General features: G+C 39.7%; 2 protein-coding genes across 2 annotated transcripts; one reads left to right on the top strand and one right to left on the bottom strand.

Annotated features, from left to right (window-relative positions):
• Positions 1–871: 871 nt before the first annotated feature.
• FASTKD2 (FAST kinase domains 2) lies at positions 872–11,224 on the bottom strand (the record flags this gene model as incomplete). The annotated part of the gene is made up of 11 exons (XM_080347231.1): positions 872–991; positions 1,217–1,331; positions 2,360–2,444; positions 3,036–3,257; positions 4,295–4,458; positions 4,816–4,988; positions 5,296–5,435; positions 6,883–7,006; positions 8,472–8,580; positions 10,030–10,133; positions 10,541–11,224. 11 exons carry the CDS (start codon positions 11,222–11,224, stop codon positions 872–874), a joined length of 2,040 nt encoding a protein of 679 aa, XP_080203357.1.
• Positions 11,225–12,431: 1,207 nt separating this feature from the next.
• On the top strand, positions 12,432–21,144 carry MDH1B (malate dehydrogenase 1B; the record flags this gene model as incomplete). Its single annotated transcript, XM_080346665.1, has 9 exons — positions 12,432–12,662; positions 14,185–14,319; positions 14,458–14,600; positions 15,278–15,780; positions 16,854–16,995; positions 17,582–17,745; positions 18,483–18,622; positions 19,347–19,431; positions 21,113–21,144. The coding sequence occupies 9 exons, from the start codon at positions 12,432–12,434 to the stop codon at positions 21,142–21,144; spliced, it is 1,575 nt and encodes a 524-aa protein (XP_080202791.1).

Below are 21,144 nucleotides of genomic sequence, written 5' to 3'. Positions count from 1 at the left end.
AAATGTTACCAAGAATGGAAATAATGTACCAGTTCTCTGTGTCCTTCAGCTCAAAGGCCTAAAGCTGGTTTGAACTTCTAGTACTGCCAATGTAATCAAGTTTACCACTACATAACAGGCCAGTGGAGTTGCATCACAGTATGTAATGAACAAATCTGCGTATTGAAATAGTTGTGGAGATGCTAGTATCAGAAACAGAGATCAAGAGCCAGTTTATAAAGATACAGCAGACCTGTGTTCTTGTAGTGAGAAGTACCAAAATCTATTACAGTAGCAGTGAAGCAAAAGGTTCAACAGAAAAACCACACGGCTAACAGAACCATTATTGGCCTGAACTTCTGAAAACTGGGCGGGATTTGATTTCCTCGGAAACTTTTCATTTAACTTTGGATTCCTCAACATAGCCCTTAGGCTGTATTATTTACTGCTTTACCATCTATAGTTCTGCATAAAGATTAACACAGGAGATGCTGGTGGTGGGATGTTGGGGAGAATCCTTCTAGTGCATCTTTGCAGCCCAGGTTCCAACAGCACTTGAAATGGTCACATCCTTTCCCTGACCCAACTCAAGAGAAATTTGACTTAGTGCATGGAGGTGGGGAAGCAAAGTGAAGATAGAATTAAGACATTTCAACAGCAATAGATACCAGCATGCTTTTTGGATTAATTTAGTTCCTTCCACTAAAGAAAACCCACTCCCACTTCACAAAAGAAAACCCTCACTATTAGCAGACACTTTACAAACTTTTCTCAATCTGTAATAATCTGGAGTAGGCAGTTGTTTACAGAACTGCTTATCTCTTCCATTAAAACCTTACAGTAATAGCACAGGAAAAAGAGACATCAGGAGATCCAAAATTGATGGTTTATTTTAATTATTATCCTGCACAGTGACTTCAGAAAAATTGAAAGCATTTTCTGAATAAATTTTTTGTTTCAAAAACTCAACTGCATCTTCATTTGTCATTTCCTGAAACTTCTTGTTCAGGACCTGGAAGAAAGGAAAAGGAAAAGGTATTATATTAGTTCTGTTGTCTTCAGCAAACTACCCTGTCCCACAAACCAAGCACTTAGTGATGGGAAGGCCATAGGGAGTTGTATTTTGAAAACAAGCTGACTTGAACCACTCATTCTATAAAAATCTGGGAAATCAGCCCAAGTCACATAGGTTTTTTTAAGTAGAAAGCAATTCAGTAGCTTCTTTTTATTTGCTTACCAGAATCACATGATAGCCCAGTTTATTTAGATGCCGCCTCTTCATTGCCAGCTTCCCTTGGGGGTGCATCGTACCCACACAGAAGGCAGACAGAGGAACAAAGAGAAAAGCCAATCTGCAACCAAGAAAAGTAGGGAAGACTCCATTGTACAAATGCAGAATAAGCACTTTTAGGACAATGATTCAATGATGTCCTTTAACACTGCAGAATATACAGCTGTCTTTCTGCTGGTAAAATATTAGGAGTGCACAAATTTCATTATCCTTTTCCAGACTGAAGTAATTTAGAGCCTCTCTTCTTCTATGAACTTCACACAAGTATCAGCATCTACCCAAATTCCTCCAGCAGAATGAAATCCTTAGATCTCCACTTTTCCCACAATGAAAAGGAAATAGAGCATTCAAAATTCTACATTATTTTGACAGCTTCTGCATTTACTTTGATCCTTTACTAATATTCAGAATCAGTTACTTCCTGCCATAAAAACCTACTTGGAAAGGAGAGGAAAGCTGAAAGCTTTGGACGCCTGACAGTGAGTTTGTTACACAATTCACTAGCTCTCCTTCTCCCAAAAAGCAAAGTATACAACATACATTGCTGTGCAGTGATCCAGCACACAAATGTTAAGTATTACCTAATTCTATTTAAGTGTTACTTAAATGATGTATGTCCCACTTCAGTTACTGAGAGGTCATTCTTCTACACAAGATTAATTTAATCACCTAAACTGTGGATATGATGATCCTTTCTATTCAAATTATATTTCAGCAGCTGAATTAATTGCCATAACATTAGGAGAATAACTGAAACTTTAGTTGGACACAGAAATACTTGGAATTTTAAAACCATAATGCAGCAATTTTTTGGAAGGGATTTCAGTCATACTTCAAAACCTGTCTCCATTAAGAGAGCATCAGATTACTGGGATGTTTCCTGCCTCTTTCTCTGGAATGTTAAGTTTTAGGAGGTGGTAGTGAACTGGATGAGTTGTTGCTCTGAACCAGCATGGCAACTTTTGTACATTTCAGTGAGCACAAATATCTACTTTGCTTCTGCAAATCCATGAATCAAAGAAGTAACTGGATGGAACACATATAAATCAAACTAGCCTGCTAGAAAAAATATGCAGTCAAAAAAGACACCTTTGAACACTTGAGTCAGCACCATCATCTGTTGCAGTTATTGGAAGCACTTGCTTTCTGACTGAATCCATTCTGATTTCAAAATCTGAAAATAAAGCAACAAAACATTCAGCATTGCAAGAGGTTACAATTAATGTTCTCGTTTGAACATTAATTGTTCAAATTGTTTTCAAATGTCCAGCTCATCTGAAAAGGTAACAGATACCGTCACTGCTCTAGTTGCTGTTCCCTAATCATTTATATGTTACTGATGCCTTTTTCCTCCCTGCAACCAGTGCAGACAGCTATAACTTGCACATCTCCAGAAAAAACAAAACCAAAAATACATTTGTTTTTCAAAACTGTAGGTCTAACTTTATGGGAAATCATAGTTTAGCAGTTGGCCATATTGGATTTATATACAATTAACATCTGCCCGCTGAAGCTTAACAAAAAGTGCAAAGCAGTTTTGTAAACAGAAGTAATCATAATGTTTTAGTAAATTGACTTAAAAAGTTTAACAGAAGCATCCTAGAAGGTAGATTCACCAAGCAAGTCCATCACTAGTTACAAGGTTGTGTCTTCAAGGTGTTGCACTTTTAAGCACTTGTACTCTACGCAAATTTCTAACCTCCTTATTATTTTAGGGATTATAAACCTACATTAAAACCAATATGACAGTAATTTGGCTTCATACCGATATGATATTTGTATGGTAGCTGAACATTTTGCCGAAACATGTTCTCATCTCCCAGAAGTTCTATCAGTGCATCCCGAGCCTTTCTGAGATTAACAGATACTAATGAGGAGCCATTCTCAGTCGGTACGAATGCAGGCTTTGTGAAGGAAGGGCTGTCAAGTTCCATACATGTTTTCACACAGCGAAGCATCATTTCCTTTTGTTCTTTGTAAAGATCATCTGAAAAAGGACACAAACAAAAAATTACATCCAATGTATCATCTTGAGGGTCTCTTCCAACCAAAATGATTCTAGAATTCTGTGATCTCACAGAATTTTTCATTTTACTATCACTTATAGTCTATTCTGGCAAATTAATTTCAATCCAGAAATCAAAACTCAATTGTTTTTTTACTGAATATTATTGAGTATCTTCAATATATTGTTAAATATACACCATCAATTCACTAATTATAATATTAAAGACCATGGCTAGAACGTGCCCATTCATTCAGTCTTTCCCCCCTACTGTACACAGCTCTGCGCATGGTATTGGTTATTCCAGGAAACCTAAGGAGAACATGGAATGGGAGAGCATGTATAAAAACCATTTATAAAACCCAGACAAGCAGAAGGGTATTTATAAAACAAAGAAGGGATATCAGACTTGGCCATAATTTTGAAATGGTACTTTCAGAGTACTAAGCTGCACAAACTCTAAGCAGTTACAGCTTTGCAGCTTTCAGGTTCAGTTCCAGCAGGCCGTGTTTTACTGTACACTGCAGCTGTGCTCTGCTCAACTACCCGACTGGCTGTACAGAACTGTAATACGGAAACCAAATTCTCCTACAAACCATTTCAAGTTCCTCATTGTAACTTGAAACAGTCGAAAAATCCCTTTTACTCATGATTCCAGGTACTAAGGTTGGTTTACAAAGGTTCAGACTTCCTGTGTTTTTAAAAATTCCTGAACATCTGTCAAAGATAGAACCCCTGGCTCTTACACATTTCTACCGTTTTCACAAATCTCATATTCACCTCTCTCCATGTACACATCTACTATCAAACTACTGCCACCAGGGGACCCAAGACAATAAGTTGGATGCCCTAGCACAGAAACAGGTCACTTAGTTCACCTACATTAGCTTTGTCTTAAGGACTTCAACTTGAATATAAATCATTCTTTAAGTTCTAAATTTTTAAAACAATTACAACAAATTATGTACGGAGGCAGACTATCCTTTTTCAAACAAGAACATGACAAAGTAAGGCCTGACCTGATTGCAGAAGTTCGTTCCTGCTGTCCTTTTGCAGCAGCTCATCAAGTGCCTGATTAGGAAGATACCCTAAGATGCAAAGTGAATACGCTGCCTTCAGCAGTTCTGTGTTGGAAATCTGAGGTAGGTACTTAATCAAGCAGCTATGAAGAGTCTCAAAAAACCTTTTCCAAAAGCAGAAGAAAAGTATCTAAGTACACAAACAAGGCTATAGAAAATACAGATTTCAAACAAAAACACAAGTCAGAAATCTTTATTCTATTGTATAATTATATGTTGTGTAATCTAACACTAGCTTTTGATTCTTCAAGGACACAGCTGCCTACCAACAGATTTAGTAGCCTGGTCAGTCTAGAACCAAGGTCCCAATTTTCAATTACAGAGGAAAATTCCTATGTAGAAAAAAATTTACCTTACAGATTAATAAAACAGGATTATGAACTCTTTCACAACTTAGTTGCCATACATGACTGTATACTGACTACATAACGTATTATCAGGCATTCTAAATGAAAACCTACAGATTCTTTTGGCCTCTGGGAACATAGTAGAGTCTTGAATAAGCTCGGAGAACAATCAAAAGGCTTTTCAAGTTGAGGAATTCAGGGTCTTCTGTCACCTTCTCAGCAAAAACACCCATCAGCTCATGAGGCTGAAAGGTGAGTGTCTCAAAGGCAGAAAGGAGAAGGACAATCTAAAAGAAAAGATAGAATTATAAGGTCAAGAAAGCCAGTGGATCCTATCTGTTGATTTTGTAACAGGTATTTTTAATGAAAGCAATTTTTTCAAACTGTAACACCTCTTTTATTTCTTGTTTATTTATTCATCAATAAATAGAAGAGCATTTTAAAAAATTAACTCTATCAGCTTCATCAGATTGGTGTTCATAAAAAATGTGTTCTCTAAAGATCAAACACAAACTTGAAGTAAGGTAAAATGGAAAGCACCAGAAATGTCTTATGCTACTTGTACCACTCTAAACTATTTGGTCTGAAACTCACTTGTCTTTTGTCCCAAAGGCAGGCAGCAGAATGAACATAGTCTGCTAACGCTGAGAACAGTTTTACATTACGGTACTGGAGATTGTAACAAGTTTCCAGAATGAGGATTAATGTCCGAAATGGAACATCATGAACATTCTCTGCAACGAAAGAGCAAAAAAGGACAAATGATACAAAGCAATGAGAGTTGTAGGTTGGGAGATACTGTGGGAACAGTTTGGCTGAAGGATGGAGAAGGGGAAAAAAACCCCAACAAACAACAAGGAACTGTGGAACAGACTGAGGCTGGCTAGGCAAAATCAACTGAGCTAAATCACATGGAAGAAACAGAGGCAGAAGAAAACAAACCGAGTCAGGACCAAGCTAGAAAGCGATAAATCACCAAAAGGAGACAAATCAACAACAGAAGCAAGAAGACTGTGTTCCCAGAAGATCTTCTGTTCCAGGATTCATATTGCTGGACACTTTGACCTTAACTTCTCTCTTCTGCAGAATTAGAGAACTAGTATCATCACTAGGTCACTCCCTTGCTGCTGCAAAAATTAGCTCCATAAGTACCCATGAAATACACAGTTACAAGAATTCTGGTCAGGTCCCCAGCTATGGAAGAGAGGGCTGCGTTCTTAAGAGCCCCAGCACAGGATGTGAAGAACCTGCTGGAGAATTCCTTTGCCCCATGGTCCCCAAAGCGTGCCTCTCCCTCCTCTTCCAAATCCATCTCCAGCCTCTGACAGGGGTCATTTCTGTCCAGAAATTAATTGCACCGTCCCCAGAGCATAATTTACATGATGTGCAGCATGTAAGACCTGAAAACATGCACTAAAAAATGCAAAACAAATAGAGTAGCTGCTCACTCTGTGTATGCCATCTAGTCTGTGTACTCAGTGTGGAATACCCCAAATATGTTATTAAAGACAGTGTCCTAACACCTACAACAAACAGTAGCTGTACAGGCAGCCCAAACACTCCTGCTTCATTTCTGTTAAGAATGCTATTTTGCTATCTTACTGGTTTTTTACACACAAATTCACATGTATTTCAAGTCTGAATCAATACATACTGACCACATATACTTAAGAAATGTACTCTAAAGGTATGGAGAGAGGTGAAAGCATTAGTTTAACTTTTTTTTTTTTTTCTGGGCTGCAGCATGAGGTCAATTAAGCAGCATTCAATAATGAAATCCAGTTCACAGGGAAACACTGTTCCCTTTAGTTTATCAACTAATCACACTAAGCCACCAATCCGTCCTGTAAGATGTCCATTTCCAATTCAGATTTGTTTTAAAAGTTTATCTGAAATCTACTTTTTCTTTCTAGAATTCAACTCTTTTTCCTAAAAAGTAAAGAAAAAGATACAGTTCAGGTAAATGTTAAGAAGGCCAGAGATGACAAGAATTATTTGCTTTCATTATCAATAAGTAATTTTCTGTCTTGCTGCTTGTCAAATGGCTCTGCATTACTGTAATATCTTGTAAGGCAAAGATGTTTCCTGAGTTTTAAAGGAAATCAGAAAAGGGAGATGATACAATAATTAGGAAGAATTTGGTATAAGGAAAGGAAATGTAATAAACATGTTTTTTCTTACCCTGGATCTTTTTACTGCAGGCATTCAGGATTGGAATGGAACAATAATTCATTGCAGCAAGAGCCAAAAACAAACGCAGAGCATTCGAGAAAGTCAGACGGTCTATCTCTTTCAGAACTGCCATCTAAAGTGAATTAGAGTTTATGAATCCTTCACTCTTCAGGTATATTATCACTGCTTTCTTAGCCTGCTCAGACTTATATGAAAGAAAAAGGAGCAACAAACAGCAAAAGCATAAAGTGACTACTCTCAATTTCTTACTACACAATTATAGCAGATCAAGTGTTCTATAGCCATGTCACCATGCAAGTTCCCAGAAATTTGCCTTTATATGGATTTTTTAAAAGAAATCTCAGTAGAGCTTATTTCCAAATACTGCAAATATGTATCTTCTACCAACTCTTAAAAATGTAGCAAAAATATAATTGGCATAGTTGACTTATTTAATAGTGCTCCAATTACTGTTTTGGATGCACATGAAAGCTGCAAAGCCTTCAAAGTGATCCACCAGCACACTGAGTGCTGTACCTTTAATACAAACACCCAGCTACAAATGCAGACTGAGGCACAGAAGGTCAGCTCTGATGCCACAGAAGAGACTTCATTTATCAAAGCAGTAATTAGATTGAAATAAATGACAGTAAAAATGAGACTACAAAGTATATTGACTATTAAAACACAATATTCTTACTGCATGCCTATCAAAGGTTAAACATAAAACGCATCTACAATAGAAATTACACAGTATTAAAAATGGCACCCTGTAGGCTCACAAAATTAAGAGCTCCCTTCAGTTAACAAGTGGAAAGGTTACTTTCCTCTTGGTTCCACATTCCACCATATCTTCAGCCAGTTTCTCATCATCTTCTAAGTGGTACCTTGTCCAAGGTTTCCTGATTTACTTAAGTCAAACACATTGCGTGAGCCCCCTGCACTGCTCTATTCTTGCCCAGTTTCCCATCACTGGTATCTTCCCTCACTTCCCCACAAATACTACTATAAACTCTGACATCAGAGCCCTTTGCTACGTGATGAAAACCTTAGCAGACCCTGTTTGAAAGAAGGTTTCAAAAAGTGTCTATAATCAGGGGACGAAACCCACTACACTCTACCATAAAACCTTCTCCCAGCCACTATATTTCCCAGGGGACCTTTCAGACACAGAGAAAAGAGAAGGCCGTGAGCTAGGCGAATTCTCCTGGCATCTCACTCCCATCGGTCCTCTAGTCTGCTGTCTTCTGGTCTTCCAGCCACAAGCTGGGCAAGGGAATAGGGTAACAGCCTGTAAATGCTTCTATGAAATACCATGTAGCCAACCCAAACAAGAGGTGAGGGTGCTGATATTTTACTGGCTCGATTCCTTTTGTACCATCTCCATTGCTTTCTGCCCCCTTTCATGGTGGGATATCCCCAGTGTCCAAATTTAAGTTCCTCCTGCAGATATAACTGGACTATGACTCATACAGCAAATGCTATTAAGATCTATTAGATTTTCTCTTGGAGTGTCTGGAAAGAAACATACACAATTTATAAATGATGCAAGAGCACAGGCTTTGTGGAAGTAAAAATGAGCCTCCAACTAAATTTACCTCTAATTTCTTTTTCAGAAAGACTGGAGCATCTTTTCCCACGCATTTCATCAGGTTTTGCAGCATAAAGATGTCTCTGATACTTGGAATGCGCTGCTCCACTAGTAATCTGATGAAGAAACACACACAAAGCCTTCAGCTAGAGAGTTAACTGTTTGATAGAGTTTTCCTCATTTCAGCAGAAACAGGTAGGTAGCCCCACTCTGCCTCACTGATGGACTCCCAAGTTAAAGCTGTAATTCTCTGCTCCTCTCCCACTTCCTTTTATGCAAGGCTGGCATAACTCTACATATATAGCTGCAGCATGGATATTTTCCCATACAGAAATAGTTATTTATGCTTTCTTAATGTTATCTTGATAGATGAGTGTTTTTGCTGATACATTAACAGCAGTGGCACCTGTCCAGTCTGCACATGTGACTCTGCAGATGTGAGTGCTGTTAAGCCTCAAGGAATTAACTCTATTCTGCAGGAAGTCATCTATGTGCAGGCAAGTTCTGAAACTTGGGGACAGACACTGACAACAACTTGGTGCAACTGAGGGAAAAAAACACACAAGCAGTGCTGTGGGCTGCAGGAACAGAAGGGGTTATTGTAACACTGAGGGATGATAAGCACAAGATGAAGGAGTTCTGCATTCCCAGCACCTCCTGTTCTGGCTCAGCTGGAGGTAATTGTTATGTGTGAATCACCCTTAAATAACCCAGCTACAAAAATACGAAGTGTTACTTTCTAAGGCAGTGCACTTGCTCTGAAGTTCATCCCTGCAGATGTGGCTTCCTCCAAATGGGTAAGAGCTCCAGACATCAAGAGAGAGAAAAAGCTGTAGTTTGATCTCCTGCTTTCTATCAACTTACAAGAACTGTCTACCTGAGCTTCCAGGAGAACCTGATTTTTGCCTAACACATCCACCTTCTCAAAGTAGGACCTGACACAGGACCAGAAGCACTAATCCACGGCAAATTTTGTGACAACCTAAGTAAAAATCCCAGGAGTAAGCAGACTGGTTACCCATATAAAACCCATTAGCCCACAAAAAAAAATCACTACAGCCAAAGAAGTTGTTCTGATAAAGCACTACACAGGCAGCCTTGCTGGACACAAAGTCTAAATTTGTCTTAATCTTAATTTTAATTTACTAAATTAAAAGACTATATTCCCTTGCTGTTAAACAGCACTTTTCATCATGACAAATCAAAACACCTCACAAAACAAGCTAGTACCATTACCTCCTTTCTACACACAGGTAAAACAGCAGCATAGATATGCGAAGTAATTTGATTGGCATCACAAAAAAAACACAGTAGCATATGTAGCAGTCAGCATATGAATCCCCTGCAGAGCAGTCTAGTACCCTATGCAGTCGTAGCCTTTCAGTTTGAAACTGCAAAGACAACGCCAAAAATCAGTCTTGTACAGCTGCTATCTCAAGATCATTTAACTACTAAAACCACAACATGTGTTTTATGCACAGGCATTCCCCCAGGATTTCTAAAAGACATATATATTCAAACAATATTGAAATACGAAGAACATGCAAAAGATGTATTTTTCTCACTGTAATCCAGCTTGAAGAGCGCTCACATTCTTGTCTTTTTCCAGCACTGCTAAAGTAGTTGCCAAAACTGAGATACATCGGTTATCAAGTTGATTGAGCTTCTCCTGTTAAAGAGTTTTCACAATGTCAGATTACTTCAGACCAGTAAAAGTTTCAGATAAGCAAGTGACCACTCTTAATCTGTACCCACTGTCTTCTGTTTTCCCCCAGAAATCAATTCATAAGCTTTAATTCTGCAGTGACCTCCAAGGTCCACATCAGTCAAATTGAGTTGATTTGGAAAGGGTAATGATTTTTGAGATTTCTCCTGTATGTTAAATTTGCCTGAAATCAGGCAGTGGTTTCAAAGATGAAGGAAATTAGAAGTATACACAAATTAACTACGGGAGTCCTGTTTCCATGGAACATCAGACTAAGTGAGGCCTGCACCCCAACTCTCTCTGATGTTGCAGAGCCTTCCAGGATGAGCCCTGAGGTTTCATCCCAAGTTTTGGAGAATTTTGCTACTTACTTGGCACACCCTCACCAAAGTCTGGACTAAGAGAGTGTTCTGAGGAACGCCCAGTTTCACCGCAGCATGCAGACTGAACACCAGGTCACCCCGCATCATCTTTCGGGAGTCCCGCAGCAGCTGCTGACAAAGCTTGACGAAAGCTGGGTGCTCAAAGATCAGCTGCTTCTCGTAGCGCTGCTGCTCTTCCGACAGGTTTTTCAAGAGCCTCCATAGTGTCGTTAAACAGTTTGTGAAGTGCTTAATAGAAACAGCAGACTCTGAAGCCAAGTCCAGTACATCAGATGGGCAGGTGCAGTTCTGGAGGCTATTAAAGAATGGTTCACTCCGATCCATTGTGTGCTTCCCTTTGAAGCTCCCAGAATCATCCAGCTTTTCAAGTTCCACGGAGCTTTGGGGAGCCCCCTCACTCATCAAAGCCTCTGTGCTCTTCTCTGGTTGTGTTTTAGCATCCATGCTAAAAACATCTATCTTTTGAGACAGAAATCGCAGAGGTGATCCATGCAGAGAAGGAAATATATTTAAAAATAATTTCCTGAAGTTCACATTTTCCAGGGGATCCCTGTATGTGCCAATCCATAAAATGTGTTTTCTTGTTATAGCTGAAGATTTTGGATTGAGCACCAAATTGCATCTATGCATGCATCGGGCAGTATTTAACAAATAACTTATTTTATTATTCATTTTTGCTAGTGTCTCATGCACAGAATTGAAATGCCAACTCAAAGTGAGGGGTTCAGGGAAATTCTACTGGTGGAAACAGTCGCAGAGAAACCGCATAAGATCAGTTATCTGTAAAGACAATTGAAAATTACAGATTAGTTACCAGACTTTCCTAAAGCAAACCGCCAAATCTATGCACAGCATTTGCAAGAAAAAAGAAATATCTGCAAAGTGGTTTGTAGAAGGACTTTTATTGTGTCTCATTTAAGTCAAACATCTTCACACAAATCTAACTCATCCTGGGTATCAGCTTTGTTTTGTTTTAACCAAAAGCTACACTGGGATGAAGAGTCTCTTCCCAAATGATATTTCTCCGAGGAGACATAACTCCTGACAGGGCAACAAAGATGCTGAAGGGAGTGGAGCATCTCCCGTGTGAGGAAAGGCTGAGGGAGCTGGGGCTCTGGAGCTGGACAAGAGAAGACTGAGGGGTGACCTCATTAACGTTTACAAATATGTAAAGGGTGAGTGTCAGGAGGATGGAGCCAGGCTCTTCTCAGTGACAATCAATGATAGGACAAGGGGTAATGGGTTCAAACTGGAACACTAGAGGTTCCACTTAAATTTGAGAAGAAACTTCTTCTCAGTGAGGGTGGCAGAGCCTGGCCCAGGCTGCCCAGGGAGGTTGTGGAGTCTCCTTCTCTGCAGACATTCCAACTCGCCTGGACACCTTCCTGTGTAACCTCATCTGGGTGTTTCTGCTCCATGGGGGGATTGCACTGGATGAGCTTTCCAGGTCCCTTCCAGCCCCTGACATTCTGTGATTCTGTGAACCCCGCCGGGGCTGGGAGAGCTGCCCGGGCTTAGGGTAGGGTAGGGTAGCGGTGCCGCAGGCCGGCGGCCCGGCCCCAAGGAGACCGAGGCCCTTTGCGCGGCTCCACACGGGACTCGAACCCGCGGCCCCCGCAGCCCGCGCCGCGCGCCGCCCGCCTCAGCCGTGCGGGAAGGGGAAGGGAGAGGACGGGCGGGTCGCGCGCGCCTGGTCCCCGCGCGCCCGGTAGCCGTTACCTCGCACGCGACAGCGGCGCCATGACAGCGGGGCCCCGAGAGCCCGCGCGCTCTCGGCGGGCCTCGCGAGAGGTGACGGCGCGAGCCGAGGGTCAAACCGCCGCGGCGCGCGGCGCGTTGCCGGGCAACGACGAGGCGGCCGTTGCGGGGCGGCGCGCGCATGGCCAAGCTCGTGCTGGCGGGTGAGGCGCCGTTAAAAGACGTTTGGACCGTTAAGCGCTTTTACCGGTCGGTTGTCACCAAATGTTCTATAGACCGTGTTGTCGCTGTGTTCACAGGTAAGGCGAACTGCCCTCACTATGCCAAGGCTGAGCTCCTGGCTGACTACCTGCAGGCGAACCTGCCGCACTTCAGGGTCCACAAGATCACTCAGCACCCTGACAAATGGGAGGTAAGGGATGGTAGATGTCCCAGTGCTCTACAAAGCAAGTAAAGCGCTTACCTCTAGTATACCTCTTCTTGTTCTGTTTTGGTGTTTTGATATGTGTATAGAGTCTGATGAGGAGCAGCTGAGGGAGCTGGGGCTGTTTATCCCGGAGAACAGGAGCTGAGGGGGAGGCCTTATCACTGTCCACAACTGCCTGAAAGGAGGTTGGAGCATGGATGGGGTTGGTCTCATCTCCCAAGTAACAAGTGATGGGACAAGAGGAAATGGCCTCAAGTTGCGCCAGGGGAGGTTTAGATTGGATATTAAGAAAAAATTCTTCACGGAAAGGGCTGTCAGGCATTGGAACAGGCTGCCCAGGGAAGCGCTGGAGTCACCATCCCTGGAGGGGTTTAAAAGGTGTTTAGACGAGGTTCTTAGGGAAATGGTTTAGTGCTAGAGTTGGTTAGGTTATGGCGGGACTTGATGATCCCGAAGGTCTCTTCCAACTGAAATGATTCTATGATAGAAGTGCTGCGGGAGCAGCTTTGGCTATGAGCGCCAGCCAGAGGGAAGGTTTGAATGTTGTGAGGGACCGGAATTCTCGTGAGTCGTCCCACAGAAGAGGGGCACAAAATGAGCACCGGCCTAAACCCATTTTGCTAGTAAGAAGTTCAAGTTCATTATTTTTTATTATGTATAAGTGACTGCTCAGCCTATAAATCTTTAGCACCCTGTGACTGCATATGCCTCAGAGTTGTTACTTGTCAAGAACATTTCTGGCATTCAAGGGCTTTGAATTACAATAGAAGCCTGGAATTAAATCTGATGTATTTATTTACAAGGTGGATGGGCCTTTCTGAGTACTTTTGTTGTAGACCTGTTGCCTTGACACCTTAGTTCCTATAAGAAATGGAAAAACATGCAGTATTACTTCATGAGATAGACAGTACTATGATGTTTATTACCTCTTAACATTTTAGAATAGAATCATAGAACCATTTCAGCTGGAAGAGACCCTCAGGATCATCGAGTCCAACCATAACCTAACTCTAGCACTAAACCATGTCCAAAGAGTCTCATCTAAATGTCTTTTATACCCCTGCAGGGATGGTGACTCCACCACTGCCCTGGGCAACCTGTTCCAATGTCCGACAGCCCTTTCTGGGAATAATTTTTTCCTAATATCCATTTTGCTTGGTATCTGAGCCAAGTAACTTAGTTAAGGGAATAGCAATTAACCTCTGCAGCTTATGTTCCTTCTGCAGCTAAATAGCAATCCTCAGATTACTGGATGCTTCACAACATTGCTATCTTTAGTACTGCTAAGACAACTGAGCAAAATTACAGCAGCAAAATCAGGCTCTTTCACTGAGGTATCACAGTGTATCACTATACCTTGCTTTATGTTATTCCTTCATTTTGTGCACACTGGTACATAAGTGGTGAAGCACCTTGTAATTATGAAGTAATATTTATAGCTGTAACATTTAAGTGTTATCAAATGTGAAAAACTATTAAAACCTTTTGTTGGGAATGTTTACATTAGCAGTGGCTTCATGACATTTGTGAAACGAATGGATGGAAACACAGCCGCTCTCCTATCATTTGGAGAGAGCTGTTGGACCGTGGAGGGAAGGGCCTGCTTCTGGGAGGCATTAATGATTTTCTGGAATATGCTCAGGTAATGACTGTAAACTCGTATTTTCTTAGAAGATTGTTGTTCTACGTGCCTCCTTCAAATGTAAAATAAAGCTCCTCTTTCTAATGTTATCTGTGTTTGGGTTGTCATTTGATGAGAGAGAATTTTTTTTGTTCTTAGCACTATTACGGTGTCACCTCAACAATGTTGAGCGACGAAATGTTAGCCATTGCTGAGGAGAACCTGCAGGCGCATATTGAAATTGAAAAAGAGGAGGAAGAAATTAGAAGTCTTATCAAGCCTTTGCAGATCTGGATCACCAGGTGAGAGAAAAAGAATATCTATGAAGTTTCACTCAACTTCAGAAGAATGCACTTTTTCCTAGCGCATATAACAGGTGTAACCATCTGAAATTATACACGAATCCCCGTAATTAGCTGATTTGAATTAGGTTCTGGACCCCTCACTATGAGCATTCAGTGTATAATTTAGAAATTATTTCTACTTTTGTTACATTTTGTACCAGTTTAACTGAGGGATGTGAACAGGCAACATTTAGGCTGAAGATCGCCTTAGGAAAAAGCAAGTATTTACAAAATAAGCTAGCAATTTTGTAGTGCAATTATCTTGCATTAAATGTTTTGGACATATTTAAATACGTAAAGAGTATCGTGCAGTTTTTATTTGAGAAATTTCTGTATTTCTGGTAGTCCTAACAGAGCACCTTTAAAAAAGTGTGGTTTTTAAAGACACCAATTTTTAAGTGATAGTATTGACTGAAATGGGTAGGATGGAAAAACCCTCAAATAAAAGGAGGACCCAACTGTTTTAATTTTTAACCTGTTAAAATGACAGAAAGAGCAGTAAAGGATCCAAGCTAATGGTCTATTTAAACATAATCAAACACAAAAGAAATGTCTTCGTGTTTATTTATGTAATCCTTCCAAACAAGCAGTGGTTAGTTATTAACTATAATTTTTCTATATCCTTCTCTTATCAGTGCATCAGTTCCCATCTGTTACCAGCTGATCCCTCTGTTGGCAAATGGAGAAGTGTTTGGGATGACCACCGAAATCAGTATCCATTTGCTTGATACTGCCCAGTTTAAGGAAGTTCTTTGTGGTATTGTGATGGAAGCTGAAGACATGGGATTCCCACTCCTCCGCAGTATTTCACAGCACACAGAAATAGATAAGGCTTTTATTCAAGCCGATGTTGTCATTGTTCTTGATGATGTCCTCTTAAACTGTGAAGACCAGCCCCTTGAGTACTACATGAGAGAAGTTAGTGAGATCTGTCAAGTGTATGCTCACCTGATTGAGAAGAATGCAAAGAGTGATGTCAGAGTAATTTCATCCGGAAAAACCTTTGTAAACCTTAAGGCGATGATGATGATGACATATGGCTCATCCATTAAGCCTGAAAATGTCATTGCAGTTGCAACATCCTTGGAAAGTGCAGCTAAAGCCATGCTGGCCAGGAAGCTGAATATGAATGCAACAGGTAAATATTTATGTGTTTGGGTAGCATTTGGGGAATTCAGCAGATGGACATGTTTGAGACTATCTGTTTCATTGCAGAACACAGTTGATGTGTGTGCAGAAGTGCAAGCACAGCAGTGCACCCACTGAAGTGCATGGCAGTACAGAATGCCAGGTTGTGACTAGCAGGTGCTGCCATTCGCTGTGCCTACTGCTTTCTGGATCTGTGCCTGATCCCATGAAATTCTTTTTCTAACTCTTGGACACAGCCCTGCTATTCTGGTGTGTATTTCAGGCTGAAAACACACTAAGGACTGAGCTGTGTGGCAGATCAGGAATAGGACTTCGAGATTGCATTTGTGTTCTGCAGCACGTTGTTGATTTGGAGATACGCAAACTAGCTGTGAATAAACATGACAACATTCTACTGTGCAGATAATTAGAGTATAGTACAACTGTGTTGTCATATTATTTCTAGGTTAATTAGCTTTGTTTCTCAGGTCAGTTGTTATAGCTTGGTTGTATTTGCACAGTTCTGCACTGCACAGCAAACGTGTGCTCCAACAGCCTGCACAGCACTAGGATCCTTTCAGTGTTGCAGGGATAGGAACTGGTCATCAATTACAGGTCTAGATATTCTGGAGCCTAATAAAATAGAACAGTTAATAGGCTGAAGAGCCTGTCAGCAGGTTATCTGAGAAATTACTTTTGAACCAAAGCAGGTAGATTTATTAAATTATTATTTTTTTACTGTCAGGCATTCTATATTTACATGTACAGGATTTTAAAAGAAATGTTGCAGTATGTTTGCAATATGATTTGTTTTGGTTTTTAACAACTAAGTATTTACTAGGTTTTATCTGTTATGTACAATAATATTATATGAATTAATATTCATTTTTCAGCTTATGATGAGGTTTCATGTGTTATGGAGAACATGGTTGCATTTTTCAGATGCAGTCATTTCTGCTGTCAAGGCAGGACACAATCGAAGAGTAATTCATCTTGAAAGTGACTTCTGAAGGTCACCTAATCAAGCCTACATTGTGAAAATATTTTTCTTTTTATTAATCTATGTATTTTCCTGTGTTACAGGAGTTAAAGACGTGATTGTTTGGGGTAATATTACTGGCTGTAACTACATTGATTTGTCACATGCAAAAGTTTATGGATATGAGTCTGCTATTTGGGGCCCAGCTAATTTTTCACGTCCTGTGTTGAATATGATTTATGATAGGTACAGTACAGATTTGGTTTTGTTTGGTTTGTTGTTTTTTTGGTTTTTTTTGTTTTTTTTTTTTTTAAGTAGAACTAAAGAACTGCTTTTAATCCATGTTTATCTGAACTGTTTAATAAACATCAGGAAAGGTTTCTGTTTTCAAGATTCATCTTTACTGAGTAGTGCTGCACGTGAAGGAAAACTCAAGTTGAATTACTCAGTCTGCAAAAGAAGTTGAGTGGTTTCTAGTGCTAAATATAGTTCTGATTCTCCTGCCAACTTTGTTTATAACTATATTTTGCTACATATTAAGCATGTTTCCCATCTGTGGTATCCTGAGCAACCTGTAAAAGTAATACAATGTTGATAGATAAGTAGTGCTTGTTGTTAGCTTTTGAGCCCCTTGTTAGACCCTCTTTTTTTTCTGTCTTTAAGTGCTTTGCCTTCAGCAGTGAAGTTTGAGTAAGTTTTGACTATTTTCCTCCTTCAGGTTTAGTTTTTTTCCCTCTAGAAAACTATCCTTCCTGCAGTCATCTTATTTTTTTCTGTCTTCTTTTTTTTTTTTCTCTTTCTCTTTTTTTTTTTTTTTTTTTTTTTTTGATAGTGAATGGATCCATTCAGAATTTCTATCTGCACAGAGTTCACTGAATTCCCAGGTCTCTCATTGTGCAGGAATGTTACACGCTCATGCGGTAGCCACTGTACTGAGATACTGGTATCATGGCTCTCCCCCTGGGGAAATCGTTTCTGTGGGAGTACTTACTGCAGGTAAATATACTTTTCCTTCTCATATCCTCTTGTAGCTTTCCCCAGGAGGTATAACGTTATTTGTTAAAAAAACATGTAAAATTGTTACAGAAATTGTGTTGTAGCACAGGCAAGACATAGACCTGTTGGAGTGGATCCAGAGGAATGCCACGAAAATGCTCAGAGAGGTGGAACACCTTTCCTATGAGGACAGACTGAGAGAGTTGGGGTTTTCAGCCTGGAGAAGAGAAGCTCCAGGGAGACCTTATTGTGGCCTTTCAGTACTTAAAAGGGGCCTATAAAGAAAGATGGGCCTGTTGTGATAGGACAAGGAATAATGGTTTTAAACTAAAAGAGAGGAAATTCAGACTAGATATCAGGAAGAAATTTTTTACGAGTGTGGTGAAACGCTGGAACAGGTTGCCTAGAGAGGGGGCAGATGCCTCATCCCTGGAGATAGTTAAAGTCAGGTTGAATGGGGCTCTGAGCAACCTGATCTGGTTAAAGATGTCCCTGCTCATTGCAAGGAGGCTGGACTATTCTACAATTTTATGGTTCATGTACATCTAACTAAAATACAAAGTTACAGTAAAAGGGTAATTCTTTGGTCTTTGAACTGTACATTGAAAAGGCAGTCTCCATTTATACTAAGATCTTACAGCTGCAGACTTTTGCGAGTCTGTAGGACTTAATTTTGATGCTGATGAAGATGTGTTTTTTATGCAGAAATAATGAGTCGTTTTTTTCCTCTTCTTCAGGTCAATTTTGCGTTCCTGAAGGAATTGTCTTCTCTATGCCAGTGAGGTTCCAGAATGGTACCTGGGAAGTCATGACAGAATTAGAAATTAATGAAACGACCCAAGAAGTTCTGGACCGCTTAGCCCATGATCTGATTCAGGTAAGGATCTCTTCTATCCAATAGTATGCCCAATCTGCCACCTATGGGTACATTGCAATATAACAGTGAATACTGAGACATTGACTCCAAGTGTTAGATGTACAAACTGCACACAGGCACTTATGCATGATAGATACCAGATATTTATAAGTGTAAGGTACTATTTGTATATTGAAATGAACAGACAACTGTTCTGTTGCCCAAAAAGGAGATGATAAAATAAGTTTAGCCTTGTAATTGTAGAATTTGCACCTCCAAGTTCTGCAGGCTTTATGCAAAACAGAAATATTAGCTTTAATTTAATATTTCTGTGTTCTGTGCTGCTGATGTAGATTTTGTTTGTGTAGTATACAAAGTTGTTCTATGCCAGGAGACATCTTTTGGGATCCTTGTGGCTGTGATTCTGCACTGATGAAGGGTAAATTTTACTAGAATTAGGGATTTTTCAGGAAATACAGAAACAGCGAGCAGTAATTTCATCATGAACTTCTTGTCACTTAGTGAGACAAAAATAATTTAATTTCACTAAATATTAAAATACTAAAAAGACTGGTCCCAAAATCTACATTCTAGTTTCAGTCAGATTGTGTGATCTTCAGTTATATTAGTAACATGTAAGGATTATTTTAATTTAACTTCTATTAAGTTTGTGCTAGGAATGACAGTGGGTGAAAAGAATGGGTGATGTTAAAATTGCCTTTTTTTCTTTTTTTCCTCCATTCAGGAAAAGCTTGTTGCACTAAAGGAAATAAGAGAAATGCTTCCATATGGAGCTGATAAAATCACTAGTAAAGAATATTTGCGGCAAGGTGCGTTTTTCTCCCCATGAAAGATGAGATCAAGTTTTAAATGAGAATTTGAGTAAAGGATTCTTATTTTATGACCCTTTCATTTAAAATTGATATAAAATCCTTCAGGAAGGAATAGAAATAACAAGTGCTTGTCTGATGTATCCTGACCATTCGTGGGGCATGGTGATAGGAATAGCATACCTGCATGGTAGCAACCTTGTTTTCATAAGTTTCTACTCACAGATCATGAATATAAAAGCTGAGCATAAATAATACATTTAGCGTGACATGTTTTATCTTAGGTTATGAGTAAATATTTTTTTAAACTCAAGTAACTATTATTAGAAAAGCACTTTCACCATGTCCTACTACTGTATGTTTTGGAAGTTATTCTTTACTATACTCTAATATTCTTTACTAACTAGTTATGAGTTTAATTTCTAACAGAGAAGAAAAATACTGTAAATTGGAACTCAAACTTCTCGTTGTTCTATTTGTTACAGCACTAAACAGTTCATTCAATATCTTTAGTCTATAAGTCAGTCAGAAAAAGAAAAGGTTGAGACACCCAAAGACAGTTGGCTAAAAAAAGAGACATTCCTGCTTTCTGTAGAGGTGGCAATCTTGGTAAGAGGCAGCCACATCTGCCACTTCTTGCAATTACAATAGATGAAAGATCTTTTAGAGATTCCCTACATTATAAATTATTAAGCCGTTTCACTTTGTTAATGACACACCAAGTTTATCATTACTTTGATTTTTTAAATGCACAATGATATGAGAAATTTCAACTAAAAATCTATAGAACAACTCCAATGTCCCTTCCTAATATCCAGAAGCATGTGGGAATGCTCTAGACTACCTGATACTGCCATGGCAAAACTCCCTTCAATCCACAGTCTGCTTTTTCCTTGCAGAATAAAACCTCATCTTCCCCAAGTCTCTCTGTGCTACTTTTCCTACATATTTTGCTTTCCAAGTTCTCTGTCCTCTTAAGATTATATAAAGGAAAGAAGAATCATTCATCAAATTAAGAACAGATGAACTTTAAGTGTGCTTTATTTTTTCTCACATTTTCCTTATTCTCAGGTTCCCAAATCCCTGCACTTTCCCAGCCATTCCTTTCTAATTTTAGGTCTTATAGGCCTTTTTCCTAGTTAGTTTTCTTTCTTCCTTCCTTCAAATTCTTTCCAGTACTTTTATATCAGCACTTACCATACTATGAGCTTTTCTTCTGCATTAAGGTCAGGCTGAAGAATGGGGAAACTATTTGGAGCTTAATGCCCAGGGCCTTTAGTGAGCACATAAGCCTTTTGGTTATCTGTGCTTATTTCTCAGGAAAGGACTACAGGCACAATAATATTTTATTGATAAATACAGAGTTTAATTATTCTACTAATCATGACCTTGATTAACCCAAACAGAAGATTCCCAATTAGATAGGAGTGTTCTTCCCTGCCTGCTCTTTTCTTGTGTGGCACTACTTTTCTGTAGAGCTGTCCCGTTCTTGTAGCTGCTTTAAACACTAAGCAGACAGACTTTCCACTGCTAGCAGCCAACTGCTTAGTTGTGGCCTGCTCTTGTGACCTTAGGTGCTATACTGTTCAAGTATTATCTAAGTGCCCTGTTTATCTCCTTGCATGTATAAGTGTTTTAGGAGGTTAGCAAAAATATGTGCTTTTTGTTCTTTTTTTTACAGAGATGGAAGTCTTGCCTTCTGGCTCACATTAA

Source organism: Nesoenas mayeri, assembly GCF_963082525.1.
Source record: "Nesoenas mayeri genome assembly, chromosome: 6".
Classification (NCBI taxonomy): domain Eukaryota; kingdom Metazoa; phylum Chordata; class Aves; order Columbiformes; family Columbidae; genus Nesoenas; species Nesoenas mayeri.
Note: the sequence above shows the minus strand (reverse complement) of the source record. Positions and strands in the feature narration are given on the sequence as shown.